This window comes from Rhea americana, unplaced genomic scaffold (genome assembly GCF_003343005.1).
Source record: "Rhea americana isolate MKP2758 unplaced genomic scaffold, rheAme1 scaffold_4, whole genome shotgun sequence".
Lineage (NCBI taxonomy): Eukaryota > Metazoa > Chordata > Aves > Rheiformes > Rheidae > Rhea > Rhea americana.
In genome coordinates, this window is record NW_028186534.1 from 3,432,047 (window position 1) to 3,447,960 (window position 15,914).

Genomic DNA, 15,914 nt, shown 5'->3' on the forward strand with positions numbered 1-15,914 from the left:
TCCGCTTCCTGGCGGCATTGCGAGCAGTTTGGGCAAACGCGGTGTTCGCAGGTTTACGGTTTCCACCTGTACCGGGTTCAGGGGGATGGAGACGGGGGGGGGTTCTGCAGCGGTTGCCCCAGCCGTGCAGAGAGCGCCCAGACTCTCCTCTCTGAACCAGCACGTGACCCGGCCGCAGGCAAGGCCAAGCCGGACCGTGTCCCGTCCTGGGGAACCGAGCTCCGCCGGGGTTCGGCCCGTACGGTGTCTTCTAAACCCTGAGCCTGAAGAAGGTCGTTTTTAGGACCTGCCGCCACAGAGGGTCRTTTTCTGCGGAGCAGGGAGCCTCGTGGATAAAACGCCCGCTAGCTCTAGCTCACCAGCCTGGAAAGGAAGGGAAAACCACCCCCATCTCCCCGCTAAAGCGGGCCGGCACTGCTCCCCAGCAGGGCTGCCGGGCTGCCGCAACGACTGCTGGCATCAGCAGTAATGGTATCACCAGACTGAACTGCAACAGGAGCAGCCCCTAAGGTGGTGCCACCAAAGCAGCCGAGAACCCGGCTCCCTCTCCCGCCGGGGGAAAGAGAGAAGTGGCTCTTTGGACACAAAGCCAGGACCAGGCTGTAGAGATGCAAAACACCGTGTAATCCCCCGAAGGACACGACAGCAATGGAAATTGTTGCTGCCTCCATCAGGGGAGGAAGTTTTGTAGCTGCAGGTGATACCATTTAAGGCTTTGAAGCTGCCCATGGGTAGGACTGTGTTTAACGTTACGTGTTGGTTTTCCAGTGAGCGAGAWGCGCAGCACCGCTGCACAGAGGTAGGTTGTTCCGAGCCCCGGATCTCCGGGGACGGAGCATTGCAGGCCCCGGGAGCGACACCTGGACTGGGGGAGAGCTCTGGAAGCCAGAAATGCGGGAAATACAGCGTCATGACGGGGAACGATCCCAAAGCGGTCCTTGCGCCGGGCTCCGGTGGCCGCGGGGMGGGCTGCGACGGCGGGGGCGCCTCGGGCCCGGCGGGGGCTTTCGGGGGCGCCGCGCAGCCCGCCCAGGCCAGGCCAGCAGATGGCACTCGGACCGCGCCGTCGGGGGCGGTGGGACGGACGGGCTCCACGAACGCGGGAACGGTGGGAAGGGACAGGCGGGCCGTGGCCGTGGGGCGTGCGGAGACACCGGCATTGCCTGCTCGCAGCCCCCACTCAGGCCTGCCCTTCCCACGGCCTCTCCCAAAGTTTGGAGCGAGCCTTCCTCTAGGAAAGAAACAGAACTTCTGTGTCACACCAGCAACTCATAGCCAGAGTTTCTTTTTTTTTTTTTTTTTTTTTTTTTTTTTTCCCTAAGAAAGTTGGAAGAGAGAAAAGAAGCAAGTTTTTTCCAGGGAAAGAGATGTGGGATTTAACTGTACTGGTATGCCAAGGTTTCCCCAGTGCCAGACCAGTGCCAGATCCGCGCAGCCACCCTCCCCTCTCGGGGGACATTTGAGGACACCTGCCCCACGTGCAGCCCTGCGCCCACCGGGCCCTCCACCGCCCTGGTTCCTGCCCCCCCTCCACAGCTGTGGGGTGCCAGCACGGTGGGTGCCCCCACGATGATGCCTTGGTGTCACCAGAGACTCTCGTCATCACAGCAATGAGGGATTCGTGCTGCAGCAGCTTCCAGGGCTGGGGGTCCAGGACTGGGGGGTACGCGGTGCCTCGCTACGTCTGCACTCAGGCAGGATGGCGATCGGCAGCCCTGGTAACTCACGGGGGGGCGCGGGACAGGGACAACGCTGGGCTGGAGGTGGCTGGCACTGCTAGCTCGCTTGCCTGAGGTGGCAGGTTTTATAGGGCTCGTGGCTGGGGTCCAGTTTCTAGCCCAGCATTAGATACAGCAGAGCTGGAGGCCACAGGAAGATGGGGCAGAAGAGATGCCCCAGGAGATGGGGTGAAGCCCTAGGGTCCCCCCTGCAGGATGTGGGGAMAAAACCTTGAAGCTCTGCCAGCCCCGCTGCTCATGGACAACCTTTCTCCAGGCCTGTGGGTGCTGGGGGACCCATGGGTGCTGGGGAAGCTGGCAGAGCGGCATGATGGTGTCTGCGGAGGCAGGGAGTGGGAAGCCACAGGTGCTGGTGGAGAGGTGCACAGGGATCTGGCAGATGCAGGGCATGGGGCTGGGGAGCTATGGGTGCTGGTGGAGAGGTGCAATGGGGTCCATAGGTGCAGGGAGTCATGAGTGCTGGCAGAGGGGTGCAAGAGGGTTCATGGGTGGAGGGAGCTGCGGGAGCTGTCAGAGGGGTGGAATGAGATCTGTGGGGTGCAGGGAGCCGCGGGTGCTGGCGGAGGGGTGCAATGGGGGGCAGGGAGCCGCGGGTGCTGGCAAAGGGGTACAACGGGGTCCATGGGTGCAGGGAGCCGCGGGTGCTGGCAGAGGGGTGCAATGGGGTGCAGGGAGCCGCGGGTGCTGGCAAAGGGGTGCAATGGGGTGCAGGGAGCCGCGGGTGCTGGCGGAGGTGCCCGGGCTGCGGCGGCGCTGCGCGGAGCTTTTCCCCCGGTGCTCGGGGTGTTCGTTAGCCGCGGCCAAGCCCGCTAATTAATTAGTCGTGGCCAAGCCCACTAATTAGCAGCGGCCGGGGCTGGGGCCCTCCCCGTGGAGGCGGGCCGAGCCGAGCCGAGCCGGGCGCGAGCGCAGCGCCGTGCCGTGCCGCGCCGTGCCGCCGGGCATGGGGGCACCGGGGCCGGCGCCGGGCGGAGGCGCCGCCGCCGCGATGGGGCAGCGGTGGGGCGCGGCCGCGCTGCTCCTCGCCCTGGGTGAGGTGCACCCTCCGGGCGCGGGTTCGGGTGCCTGGGCGGGGGTGCGGGGTGCCCAGGCTGGAGGGACACGATGTGGAGTAGGCTTTGGGGTGCCCGGGCTGGGGGACACCCCCTGGGCTGCGCTTTGGGGGGATTGGCTGGTKGGCAGCTGCCAGGGCCGGGGTTTGGGGTGCCTGGGCCGAGGGGCACTGCCCGGGCTGGGGTTGGGGTGCCCGGGCTGGAGGTGTGCTGTCCTGGCTGGGGTGTGGGGTGCTCACACTCAAGTTTGAGGTGGGATCTGGCACATCCAGACTGAAGAGAAACTACCTGGACTAGGCCTTGGGGTGCCCACCCGCAGCGGTTTCTGTGCTGACCCCCACCTCCTCGGCGGCCGGCAGGGCACCTGGCTGGGCTGCTGGCTTCGGGCACGACGTGCGGGAACGTTTACCAAGGCTTCTCCGACTGCGTCTTAAAGCTGGGGGACAACATGGCCACGTACGAGGAGACGGACGGCGTCGAGCTGCAGGGATTGCGCCGAGTCTGCGGGTGAGTGCRGCCCCCGCGTGCGTCCTGCCCGCGGGGCCGGTCCCCCGGCGGGACGGGGGCCCTTTGCAAAGAGGGGAGCCCCTGTCCCTCGTGGAGTTGCAGTTGGACGTGAGACAGGGTGGTTTGGTTACAACCTGTCCCTGGTTAATGTGGCAGCCTGAACACRAGCTCCCTCCTACCGATCCCGCCTTGGCTCAGGCTTGCGTTGGCCCCTCGGCGCTCCGGGGTTGTAGCAGGTGCCCCGAGATGGCAGCAGGGGAGCGTTGGGGCTGGGGGACACCAACCACATCCGAACCAAAGTGGCAACAGAGGTTAAAGGAAAAATAGATGACCGGGGGCAGCGGCAAGCTGTGTCTGAGGAAAGGTCTGATTAAAAAAGCAAATAAGCAGCAGGGGTGGCGGCGACAGAAGGGCTGATAGAGGGACGAAATTAAAAGTTTGCTGAGATAAATGGAGGTGGCTGACAGCTCTGAGCGTCCGCAGCAATGAGTTGCGGGGAGTAAAAAGGCCGGCAGAGGCGTAAGGAAATGCAGACAGCAATTAGGGGGGAAAACCAAGTTGCCTGGGAAGATGTAAGCCCACCAGCTCAAGGGGGAGGGCTAAACGCCCTGGGGTGAGACTTTCCAGACTGATGAAAGCCACCCYGGCCAGCTGGGAGAAGGAAGGTGCCACCCTGCTGTGGGGGGTGAAGGTGCTGGGACCTGCTCAGCGGTGGCAGCGCTGCAAATCAGCATCTGTTGGGGCCAGATCCAGCCCTGCATCGCAGTTGGCGGGTGGAGCTGARCAAACTGGACCACAGAGACGGTTCTGTGGCCCCTGAGATGACAGCCAAGCCGGAGTCCCCACGGTCCCATCCGCCCCGGCCAAAATACCTCACTTTCCTTCTGCCAGACATGAAAATCTTCAGCAAAACTGTGATTTTGTTTGTTCATATTTTGCCATTTCCCTGCCGTAAAATGGGCTGAGGGAAGCAGGGTGCACTCGCTTCCCCCTTCTCCATGGGACAAACCAGCTCAGGGTGAAAAGCCTCTCCGGACTGCAGAGAAACGGGGTAGAAATGGGAACGGCGCTGTCGGAAGGGGTGTTTTACCCCTGTACCGCAGATGCCTTCCCACGGGGCTGCTCTGATTTGGGCTGCCGGGGGTGTGCTTTTGGACGCGCGGCCGCTCGCCGTCAGGAAGCAGGCGAGTGCGCAGTCCGGCGCGCGCCTTGCTTGACCGCTGCAGGGGTGACTCTGTCCTGCTGCATCCCGCAGCCCCAGGTCAAATGAAACACRTAGCACTGGGTTTTCCGCAGGCACTGAAAGAGCCGCGGGGAGCGAGGGGTCCTCCCCGGCCCGCTCTCGCCGGGGGCTGCGGGCGCTGCCGGGGCCGGTTGGCTCCTGGCGCCAGGGAACTTGCACCTGTGCAAGGCTCGCTGTGGCTGGAGGAAAAAGGTGCTGATGTCCCAGTTTCCTGCCAGGAAATATTTCTGAATTGTTGGCCTTTAACCGTTAACCTCCTCCGCTGCGGATGCTGCCMGCGCCGGGAGCGCAGCTCAGCAGCACGCGCGGGGATGGGGATAGCCRCGGCCTCGCGCGGGAGCCCGCCGTGAAATGGCAGCGTTGCTTCATCCGGCTCCGCGCGCGGGATTTTCCCCGGAGCCGCCCTTGACGGGCTGTCTGATGGGAGCCCGTCTGGCTGAACAGATGGAGGCTGCGGAGGGCGAAATGCCTTGGGAATCGCCATCYGCGCAGCTGAAAGCAGCACCGGGGCTTGGAGCTGTCACCCCTTCCCACCACCTTCCCAAACCAGCCTCCGCCGGGACACACGGCCGGCTTTAACCCTCGCCTGGCAGAGACGCTTCTGCCTGCTGAGCAGCTCTGGAGCATGCACGGGGGCTGCCTCGGTTGGCACCAGCTTTTCTCGTTATTTCAGGACATTTGTTCAGCCCCAGTGCCTCTGATTAACGAACCTGCTCACAGCTGGTGACCTGACGTGAGCCCCGGTGGGGAAACTAAATCAGGGAAGTGCTGCTGGACGAGGGTGTGCGGTCCAGCACGGGGCGCTTGGGCAGAAACAAGCTGCTGCGCGCGAGGTCCGCGCTGGGACGCGTGCTTGGTGCCCCGTGGTGGAGGGGACTGCTCAGGTGGCAGAATAGCTGCTCCTCGGTGGGCTGCGCAGGGGCCCTGCCCACGGCTTCGAGGCAGGKCCCGGGATGGGAACGCGGAGGTGCRGGCACGGCAGGCGAGAAGCTGCGACACCAAATGCTTTTGCGATGGAAAGATGCTCTGTCTGAAAGAAGCCGTGGGGAAGGAGAGCGGCGAGCGTGGCTGAGGGCCCTACCCCTCCCTTAGGTGAGGTAACCGATTTGGGGAGAGACCACACCTGCAAGCTGTGCTAACCCTGGCAGCAAAGTGATGCTGAGGCTTTGACCGCAGATGCCGAAGGTCTGCGCTGGACTCGGCTTCCTTTGCCGACAAACCCTCTTCGGGAGCTGCCTGGCCTGCTGCTCCGGAGGAGAGGACGGGCCGCGGCCTTTGCTCTCCAAGGCGCTTAGGCTCTCGCAGTTTTATTCGGTAGGTTTTTACTTACCGAATACGAGAGACCTCACGTGCAAATTCGCCCCTGCGGGGCCATGCAGGTGCCTTATCCAGTCGTTGCTTCRTGTGCTCCCTAAGAGCCTGCTTCTACTTGACTGCTTCTGCTCGGGCCGGGTGACACCCAGCAGRCGGACGGAGGCTCGGCTAACGGGAACACGCGGAATAACCCCCCCGGCCTCTGCGGGCACCTTGGTCACAAAACTGCGAGAGTTTGCAGGAGCCGGTGTCCTTCTCCTTGCTTTGGGCTCGTGTTTCGCCCTTGACTCGGCTCGATGGAGGCGCTGAGCTTTTGTTCCCGGCCTGTTTTAGATGCTCAGAGGCCCGAGTACAGAAGGGATACACTTCTTRGTGAAAAATAGTAGATTTTATTGACTCCCTGAAAATAATAATAATAAACCCTGTCAAATCATTTCAGTGTGTTTTAAGGCTTGGGGTTTTAGCCAAGACGCTCCAGGAGACGGTGGAGGGGACGAGCGCCAGGCGAGCGGGGAGGGAGAAAACCCAGCCAGGGGCTGCGGGACCGGCTTCCTCGCGCGGTTCCCGCTCGGGGCGGTGGGCGAGGGCCGGGCGGGGAGCCGGGCGGCGGGCGAGGGCCGGGCGCCCTGCGCGCGGGGTCGGGGTCGGCGCGGCGCTGCGAGCGGACTAAGGGGTGCCGCGTCTCTCCCGGCTGCAGGTACTGGGACGAGTTTCACGCGTGCGCCCTGGCAGCGCTCTGGGAGTGCCAGCAGGAAGCGGCGGCCGCCTGGGAGGTGCTGAAACGGGAGTCTCGAAAGCTCAAATTTCCAGGGAGCTTGTTTGAGCTCTGCAGCCCCGGCCGAGCCCGGAGCTTTGCCCGGCYGCGCGTTCCGGACGTCTCCGTCCTCGGGATCCCTCTCATGGTCGCTTGGCTGAACTTGTAACAGCAGCTCTGCAAGTACCGCAGCCGGGCGGCGGCACCCCGTCTTTCGGCTCGGACGTTCGCGCCTCCGAACCTCTGAGGAAGGCGGCGCGCGGAGCCCGTGCAGCTCGGGAGAGCCCGGCAGGATCTCCCGGGTTTTGCTGTCTCTCCGTAACTTGGGATCGTGCTGTCCCCTTCCGCCCCAAGGCGCAGCTCGGGAAAACTTGGGGGCTGTAAATGTGAGGCAGAAGATTTGGGGGGGTGGGGAAGCAGGCCTGAACGCTGGACTCCTTCGCACACTGGACGGGAGTTTCTTTATTTATCTGCCTGTTTCCACCAGATCGAGTCTCCAGGTCTTTGATTCGGGCACTAAAAACCAGACGAGAGTTTCTACCACTGATGCTTGTGAGGTGCAAGGGAAGATGTGCGTCCTGTGAGAGGCAGCGAGGAGCCCCAGCCGGCTGGGTACAGGCCTTTTTTCTTCGAGGATGTGGTGAAACCCCCCGCTGAGGAATAGTCATAGGTGCATGCTGCCTTCTCTTGCATCCACCTGGATTCCTGAGTAACTCGTGTTGTGTGTAAATCCCTTTCCTAAGGAAACAGAAGACCAATTTTGGGGGAGAGGCAGTGTCAAGCTAGCACAAAAAACCAAGTATTTACAGTAACTTTTTTGCTTTAAAGCTTTTCCCTGAGATACCTGTAAGCACCTCTGTGGGTGATGGTGTGTAATTCCAGAGTATTAAAACTTGTTGTAGAGCCTACATCTGTCAAGGTAGAAATAATTTGTCCTGCTTCTTGATTGATAGCACCGGCTCCTCGTGTCTTCCTTTGCAGCTCGGCGCATCGTTGGTTTTACAGCTTCAGCACAAGCATAAAAATATTAGCAAAAGAGATACTTGCAAGTGATTTCTGGGTACACCAGAAAAAAATCAATAGTATCGTTGGGCAGTCCAAGGCAGTTGCTTAAAGGGTGTTAATGAACCCCTATACCCTGCCTTACTGAGCAGGCCCATGGGAGCCAAGCAGAACCCGCCTGGGCCCGTAACCTGCTCCTGCAAGGGTSTCGAGTGGAGAGGAGTACAGTGTGTCCTGCTGTGGAGTTGTAYCACTTCCAGTCTGTTCCCAGTTAGGTGTTGTAACTCTCAGATGGGGAAGGAGCTGTTTTTTTCATTATGCTATAAATTAGGGCTCTGTGGTTGGATGTGGCAGTGAACTCAGTGAACTCAGTGAATCCTGAGTTACAGGACAAGGCTGTGCAGATCAGATCTGCAATTTCCATGTTTAACTAATGTAGTGTTTCAGAAAATGAAGAAAAAAAAAACCACAGAAGAAACAGGAAGAACAGATGCTCCCAATCTGACTTTCCTAAATCTGGCACACAGCGCTGGCCAATGTTGCAGATTGTATGGCTGTTTATTAGCCTTGTTTTTAGCAGAGGGAAGCAGCAGCTCACAGCAACACGCAGCAGAGTCACGCAGGCCCTTGTAAGCTCACGTTTTCTTTTTGTGGTCCTGAGAAATGATGAAGYAGGACCTTGTGTTGGGGGGGTGAGMTCTGTCTACGTGGGGACTGGGCACAGCACTAGATGCAATCAGCAGTGAGTTGACTGTGAGGGTCTGAAATGGTGTCACCAAACCAGAGATACCACTGGATGCGTTACAGGYGGGTAGGACAGCTTCTCCTGTAGCAAAACAGTGCTGTTGGTGTCTTTTCAACGATGATCACGTTCCTCTYCTTGGGCATTCTGATGCTTTTCCTCTTAACTTCCCTATTGCTTACCCTCAACTCCTGCAATGGCAGGAGGGAAGGAATGAATTGAGGCATGCTCAAGAARTATGAAAAAGTCAGGAGCAGCTGGTGGTCAGATGGCACTTCACCCCGACGCAAGGCGCCCGAGCTTTCTACAACTGACAGTGTTACCTACGTTCTCAGCATCTCTGGCACAAAGCCTGGTGATAAGCGGTGGAGAAAAAGGGTTACTCAGATCCCCGTAGAACCTGGACCGAACCGCTCGGCTGTTTTGGTATTTCTTCCTATCCTGCTCCAACAACAGAGTGATTTGATGGTGATGCACAGCAATGTCGCCTGATCTTGTTCCTCCCTCCCTTGTTATCTCAGCTGCTGCCTGTGGCCTGTAGCTGGGGAAAGCTGAAGTAGGTGGGTATCACACACAGCCAAGGCTGGATTCTTTTGTATCCAAATCCTGCAACTGTTCTTTGTTTAATAGGTCTCTAATGCCTTTAGAAAAACAAACAAGGACAAGTCCTCCCAAACTTGCCTTTCTTAGCTTGGCTTTGGATTTGTTKTCTTCCTCTCTGTTAAAATCTTATACTTTGAAATGGCTTTGGGGAAGGAGTGTAAGATCTCAGCAACCAGAGATCCCTGAGAAGCCTTTCTGCAAAACTTTGGATGAAAAAGGTTAGCTGATGCTACCACTGCCTCTAGGAAGAGCAGGTGTTGGGAAAAATCTTCCTTGAAGCAAATCTCTTGACTCTACTGCACAGGAAAAAAAAAAGAAGCTTCATTAAGAAACAGACCATCTGCCACTGTTCAGGTATGGAGAGGCAGCAGTTTCTAAAGCTAATGGTGCTGCTGAAATCTGACTGAATGCATGCAAGTGAAAACTGGGTCTCATTACGAAAGCGGTGAGTTTCAGAGGCTCCTGACTCAGTATTTGATTTCTAGCAGAACTTTCCGTGTGATTAGGACAACTATAGTAGACTCCTTAAAAAGCAGTGTACAGATTCAGCCTTCAAAGGCAAAGTCAGCAGACTTTAATAGTTTCTAATCTTAGAGTACATTTCATGCTAATACAATACAGCTTGTTAGATATCCCACAGCCTCAGTGTTAAATTCAGATTTGTCACAGATGCTTCTTGTGGCCTTGTTCTACCTGGATTTCTACAGATACAAAGCCGAAGCTGAACTTCACACGCATCCCCCTGGCAAGGGCAGCTGCTGAAGCAGTCAGTGTATCCTGTGCATCCAGAAGGTAAGGGGGTAAATATTTCTCTGTTCAAATATTTTTCTTTTTTTTTTTTCAATCCCCATTCTTACATGGGAACAAAGATAGCAACTCTAATTGCTGCTTGTGCCGCCAGTATGCTCTTGTGGCAACTCCAGGATCGGATGTTTGTTCTCCTTTAACAAACGAGACTAATGTGGCTTGCTTTCTTCTCCCTTGATTCACTGTAATCAGTCCTCTATTTCACCCTTTAAGATCACCCCTAAGGAACACAGGATGTAACACTGAAAGAAACTGTGGGGTATTATTAATCCTGGAATTATTCTGCCAATTCTCCCTGTGCTGCAACTGGCATGGTTCTTCTCAATAACAGTAACAAAAAGCAGAAGAGTACAAAACRGTCCTTGAACAGTCTTAAAATACGACTGATTCCAAGCCAGAGTTTGTCAGCCCCAAGGCAGAGCGTGCCCTCTGCTGTGCACACGGATCCCAGCTGTAAACATCCTTTCARGGAAGGAGATACTGGCACCTACTGGAAGACCAAACACACTAAGCTGAATATGTGTGAAAGAAACATGAGTATCCTTAGATATGAGAAAGAAGCAGATTTTGAATGAGGCAGAACAGGAGGGATGAACTCTCCTGCTGGATGTACAGGAGTGTTAGAGGGAAAGCACTAGGAAACGACCTCTGCGCRGCCCTCCAACAAGCTTGGCTCCTGCCCAGAAAAACCTGCAAGAGCTCTTCCCTTTTTCAAGAGACTGTTGTACCCATAAAGGAACTACAACTACCCTTAAAGGGGTTTTGTCAGGAAGAGGTCATAGTGAAATCTCACAGGAGAATGTAAAGAGTTTGTCCTGAAAAATAAGACCAGCATTCCTGTCTTTTCTGCAGTATACTTGCTAAGTGTTAAAAACATCAGGATTTTGCCCTGCCTGAATTTGCAGTCTCTGAAAAAGAAAGCAGGATTTCAAATATAGTTTCYGCAATAACAAAGGTCAAAAGAGCAACTGCATCAAATCTCACCAATTCTTAATTAAATTAGCAAGTAATTTATGCAAATTAACATTTACAGATATTAACATACAAAGAAAAGAAGTTACAGCAGCAAGATGCTGCATAGGACAAAATCAGTACTTAAAGCTTACTTTGCCCTTTAGACTGGACATCCCTCAGAGGAAACTACACAGGAAGGGAGTCCGCTTGCTTGGGCTGTGGGATCTGGAAGAACTGTCTGGTCTTGTCCTTCCATCAGTAAGGCTGCTGTCTGTACCTGATGACAGGCAAGGCTTCCTTTAAGTGCCTCTAAGCAAGAGCACTACGCTATGATTTTGAGGAACAAACAGCAGTCTCAGATAATTAAATATAACCTCTTCCAGACCAAAAACTGTTACTGTACTTTGAAGCCTGACAGGAAGACTCAGGCCAGGGGGAACAGCAAAGTGGTTCTGTAAAACCCTGAAGGCTTCCCCAAGACACTTCCAGCTTAGGACTGGACAGTTACAGACCCTGGTTTGCTGATACTCTTCCCAAAGTGAAAATCATGCTGTCAGATTTCCCAATCTGTCTTGATTTCAGAGTAGAGTTATGAAATATTTACTGTAGGAAACTTTATGTACTCTAGATATCCTACAGCCATGTGTTCTTCTGTCTGTATCTTTCTCCATTGCTGTGATACAGACATTGATGKTATTTCTTGAAGTGCTCAGCTTCTCAGGAGAATTGTAACACACTCACAGCAACATAATATTTTATTATTACAAAAAGTTTCTTCAGCAAACTGCTGCCTGACATCTCTATGTATTAAACATGAAAACAGCAACCAAACCAAACCTACAATTATAGGTTATTTAGGGTCTCAGCTGGTGATTCAGGTAAGTACAAGTATTTTCTTTCTCCTCCATCTATTCAGTTCCTTGATTTTCCTCCCACCCCTCCCAACCAAAGCACAACTGAGGAACAAACAGTTTACAAACTGGAAGCGGCAGCTCCCAGCCCCACTGCTCATTGTGCCAGTTGCTGCAGGAAGAGCCGATCACTGCATTACCACAGCCCTGGCAACAAAGATCTCTCACATTTCTTAAATTCCAGATGCTTCTCGTGCATCAAGTTTTGCTACCTGGCTTTTAACAGTCATGAGCGAAGAGTTAAGAGCGCATTTGCGATGCAGTCACATTAAATGCTTTGTGTTAATAAAATAAACATCTGCTCCCCCTCGCCCCATTGTCTGATGATGACAGCAGAGATGTTCACACTCATGCAGTCACCAAGGTCTAAAAAAGTCTAAACAGACCTGCTGTGCTTCTTCAGTGATGATTTTCAGGCATTAGATGCACTTGTGCTGGAAACAATGACTTAATGCAGCTTKTTTTTGCCAGAGCAAGTTTATACATTGGATTTGGGAGCAGAATTCAATGGGATTTCTTTCAGTTCTATCCTCATGCAGAGGTACTCTCCGATCACGGCCATGAGTGCTGTGCACACGATGTGCACTAGCCACCACGTGAGAGTTGTGGGAAAGTGAGAGTTGTAAATCCAGCAGCCTAGAAGATGGAAGAAGTGAACTGTGACTGTGAAATCCAGACACTGCTTTCCTCGTCGGATAAAGTACAGCAAGCCCAAAGCACTACAAAATAAAGACAAGAGGTTAACAAACAAACTGCTCAGTGCCTATGGAAAAGGGGATACAGTAACAGCTATCAGGAGGTGTTGATTATTTAGCTATTTTAAAATTTATTAAGTGTTCTAAGCACAGGCAGCTTCTGACCTTGCTCACAGCCACTGCAGCAAGATTTAAATGGCTTACAGCTTTTTAATTACATGACGGTAGGGAAATATGAGCTTTTTAGTTTAAAAATTCCTGCTGGGCTCTCTGCCTTATCTCTCCYAGTAATCTTTGCCCATTGGAAGAGGTTGATTACATTACTGTTTACAGATCAGTGTTTGCTGAGATTTATTATTTCCAACTTTCAGTAAAATCTCTCAAAAGTAGATCTCATTCCCAGCTGGGAAACTGAGGCAGTGAATGACTTAAGACAAGATGCAGAAAGTCACCTTCAGGGTCAACAATTCCTGACTGTCCTCCTCTCCAGGCAGGAGGGACAAGAAATGAWCTGACCTCAGTAGACAGGCTAAACCAGGTGCAATGCTTTCAGGAGATGTTCTGAAAATGACTTTAGGTCATGCTACTACTTATCATGTCATTCTAGYTAATTTTAATGTTAAGAAAGATCAAATACAAGACATGGGAGCTGTTAGAAACAGAGGAACACAGAGAGCTCCAGGCAGCTGCTGACTTACCAGGTGAGYGCATTGAGGACGAAAGCCATCATGGAGAGCCTCCCAGGTGGGGTCGAGAAGCCTAAAATCTACACAGCATYATCAGTAAGAGGCAGCAGCACAAACCACAGCAAGTCAAGCCTATCCCACAGCCCAGCCACATTGGGGCAGCCCTGCGCTTCTTTACAGTCCATCAGCACTTGCAGCGGTCCTTCGGGGCGGGGGGGGGGGGGCTGCCTCTATACCYGACGGTACCTACGCAAACAGGACGGGTCTGTTTCTATATCCCAGAGCTCCAGCTATACAAGTATACAAGTAGGGGTTTGTCTCCATATGGGGCGATGGTTATTTCTATGAGAAGAGGGTCTGTCTTTGCGCCTGAGTATACCTATACGTGTGTGTGTGTGTACTGGGGGGCGACAGCTGGACAGGGAAGGGCCCCCTCTACCCGAGGCAGTCCCACCCGCTCACGGGCGCCAGCGGCTCCGTCTCCGTGCCGGCCTATACGACCAGGTCCCATTCTGTCCTGGGGGAAACGCCTGTCTGCGCCAGAGGGGAACCTCCACGGAGGGAGGGAGGGAGGGAGGGAGGCAGGGCTGCCTCTGCCCCGGGAAGCACCGCCGCGGGGTCCCCGCGCTGTGCACGGGAGACGCTCGCCACAGCGGGGCCCCTGTACAGGGGGGTCCCGGGGGGGGGAGCAGGCCCGGCCCGGCCCGGCCCCGCCGCGGCCGCCCCTCACCTCGTCGCTGAAGACCTGGTGGAGGGAGGGCGCGGTGCGGCCGAGGGCGCCGAGGAGGGCGAGCCAGAGCCCCAGGGAGCTGTAGTAGCCGGCCTGCAGCAGCACCATCTGCGCCACGATCAGCGCCGGGTCCCACACGTAGCTGCGGAACTGCGCCGCCATGCCCCGCCGGCCGCCGAGCGCGCCCCGCCGGCCGCCTAGAGCGCCGCCGCCGCCGCGCCGGAAGTGGCGTCAGGGGGCGGGGCGCGGCGGCGCCCCCTGGCGCGGCGGCGGTGCGGTGCGTTTCGGTGTGTTGCGTGCCTCGGGCGGCCGCGCCGTGCGGAGGACGCGGGGCCGGGCCGAACGGGGCCTGCTGCTCGGGGACCTTCGTGTCTCTCCAGCCCGGTCCCCGGAGGTTCTGCGCCTCGAGGCGGCTGTTGCCCAGTTCTTCCTGTTTAGGTTGTTAGCCTCAGGCCGCGGGGCACCACCGTTGCGCCCTCGGAGCACCCTTGTGTTACGGGGCTGGTCCGGGTTAGGGCTCGGGGGTGGGCAGAAAGTCTCTGTGGGAGTGTGCTGGTTTCTTTACACCTCGTGAAATGGCTGAGTGCCAGAGGCCCTCGCTCTGCCGTACCYCTCTGTGATCCAGCTTGGGCTGAAGCTCTGTTCAGTGGCCTGAAGAAGACTCCTTGCCAGCTTGGCTTCATCCATGTGAGCTGTCACTAGCTGAATGCTAAAGTCTCCAAGGCTGCAAGGGACAAATGAGAGTTCTGGAGATAAAACCTCAACTGGGAAGAGGAGAGAAGGAATACTAGGCTGCTGCAGATGGAAGAAGAAGTAAAGAGTTGCCACAAAGCCCTCTTCCGAAGGAAAGAGGGAAGGAGGCCAAGAGAAGAAGAAGGGCAAGAGAGGAAACCAGCATTTATGGGAGACAGTAGAACATCAGGCATGTGGGTGTGGAATATTTCTGGCTATGGGAACTCAGATTATGATCTCTGACACTCATATGACGTTTTTTCCATTTCTCTGTATGGGAAGTTCCATGTGCAACTTTGCTGCTAGTCTTTGCTTCCTTGTTCTATGAATGTCACTGTGCTGGTGCATGTTCAGCATGTTTTCCTCCCTATTCCCAGACCTCTTTGCTCCTAGAAAATATTGTGTAAGGCAGGGACTGCCCACTGGAAGTGAGCCAAAACTGTGAGTTTTGACTCAAGTCTTCAGAGAATTTATCTCGGAAGGAGTTTATCAAGCTTGGTGAGTGTAAAAATGAACATGGGGAAAATCCCAGGTCCTATCAAGGTAGTCTGCTGCCTGCATATTGCTGAGCATAAATTCTGAGACTCAATACTTCCTCTTTAACTGCTGGTAGAAATTGGTTGCTTTTCCTGAGATCTGCTGTGCTCACCTCTCAGAGGTATGCAAGCCACCACTTAGATAATTAATTTTCACTTTCATGTTGCCTTTTGAACCTTTGTAGAACAGACTTCTCTTCCCAGCAAAGTTTTCGTTATTTGATCACGGCAAACTGAAACTCTGAGCTAGTGCAACAGAAGTCCCTTTTGAGGGGGCAGGTTTAGCTCAGTTGGTTAGAGCATGGTGCTGCTAATGCCAAGGTCGTGGGGTTCAATCCCAATAYGGGGCTATGCTGGGGGTTGGACTAGATGATCTCCAGAGGTCAGGATTGCTGGCCTCTGAACCCATTGGTGGGTATCTTTCCATAGCCAGAGTTATCAGCACCAGTATTTCTGATGTATGCAATCGCCATGGGATCACAAAATACCAGCTGGTGTTTTTGGTGGTGCTGACTTGAATTCCTTCCAAATTTGAGACTCCTCCCTGCTTGGTTGCTGCCCCATAATTGAAGGAATCAGCCTGGCAGCAGTCACATCAGACATGTATGAGTTCCAGCTGCCTCTTGCCCCATTCTGGGAACATAACAGTATTGACATAGTGAAGAGATGTGGCGCAAAGACGTTTGTGAGCAGCGTCCTGGGAGTCAGCTGCAGCCTAGTTCACAAGTGTGAGCTCATTTCCTGGCTGACTTAGTGATGGCATGTTACATGTTCATGTTTCTTTGTGTGCACTCCTTAATTCAGCTCTTCCTCCACTCCAGAGCTGCCACTTTTTAGGGGGCTGTCTCCTTGTCCTCAAAGAGAGGATTTTCTCACCAAGGGGAGCCCAGCCTCACACCCCTCCTCT

At 55.0% G+C, this 15,914-nt stretch overlaps 2 protein-coding genes across 2 annotated transcripts; one reads left to right on the forward strand and one right to left on the reverse strand.

The window, feature by feature from the left end:
* The first annotated feature begins 2,693 nt into the window (after positions 1–2,693).
* Positions 2,694–6,810, forward strand: LOC146590673 (neuritin-like). Its single transcript, XM_085314243.1, has 3 exons — positions 2,694–2,770; positions 3,151–3,298; positions 6,553–6,810. Exons 1-3 carry the CDS (start codon positions 2,728–2,730, stop codon positions 6,776–6,778), a joined length of 417 nt encoding a protein of 138 aa, XP_085170369.1. The 5' UTR covers positions 2,694–2,727; the 3' UTR covers positions 6,779–6,810.
* Positions 6,811–11,454: 4,644 nt separating this feature from the next.
* SYS1 (SYS1 golgi trafficking protein) lies at positions 11,455–13,947 on the reverse strand. The gene is made up of 3 exons (XM_085313970.1): positions 13,740–13,947; positions 13,022–13,089; positions 11,455–12,347 (listed from the first exon to the last, which is right to left on the reverse strand). The coding sequence occupies exons 1-3, from the start codon at positions 13,899–13,901 to the stop codon at positions 12,107–12,109; spliced, it is 471 nt and encodes a 156-aa protein (XP_085170096.1). The 5' UTR covers positions 13,902–13,947; the 3' UTR covers positions 11,455–12,106.
* Between the last annotated feature and the right edge of the window lie 1,967 nt (positions 13,948–15,914).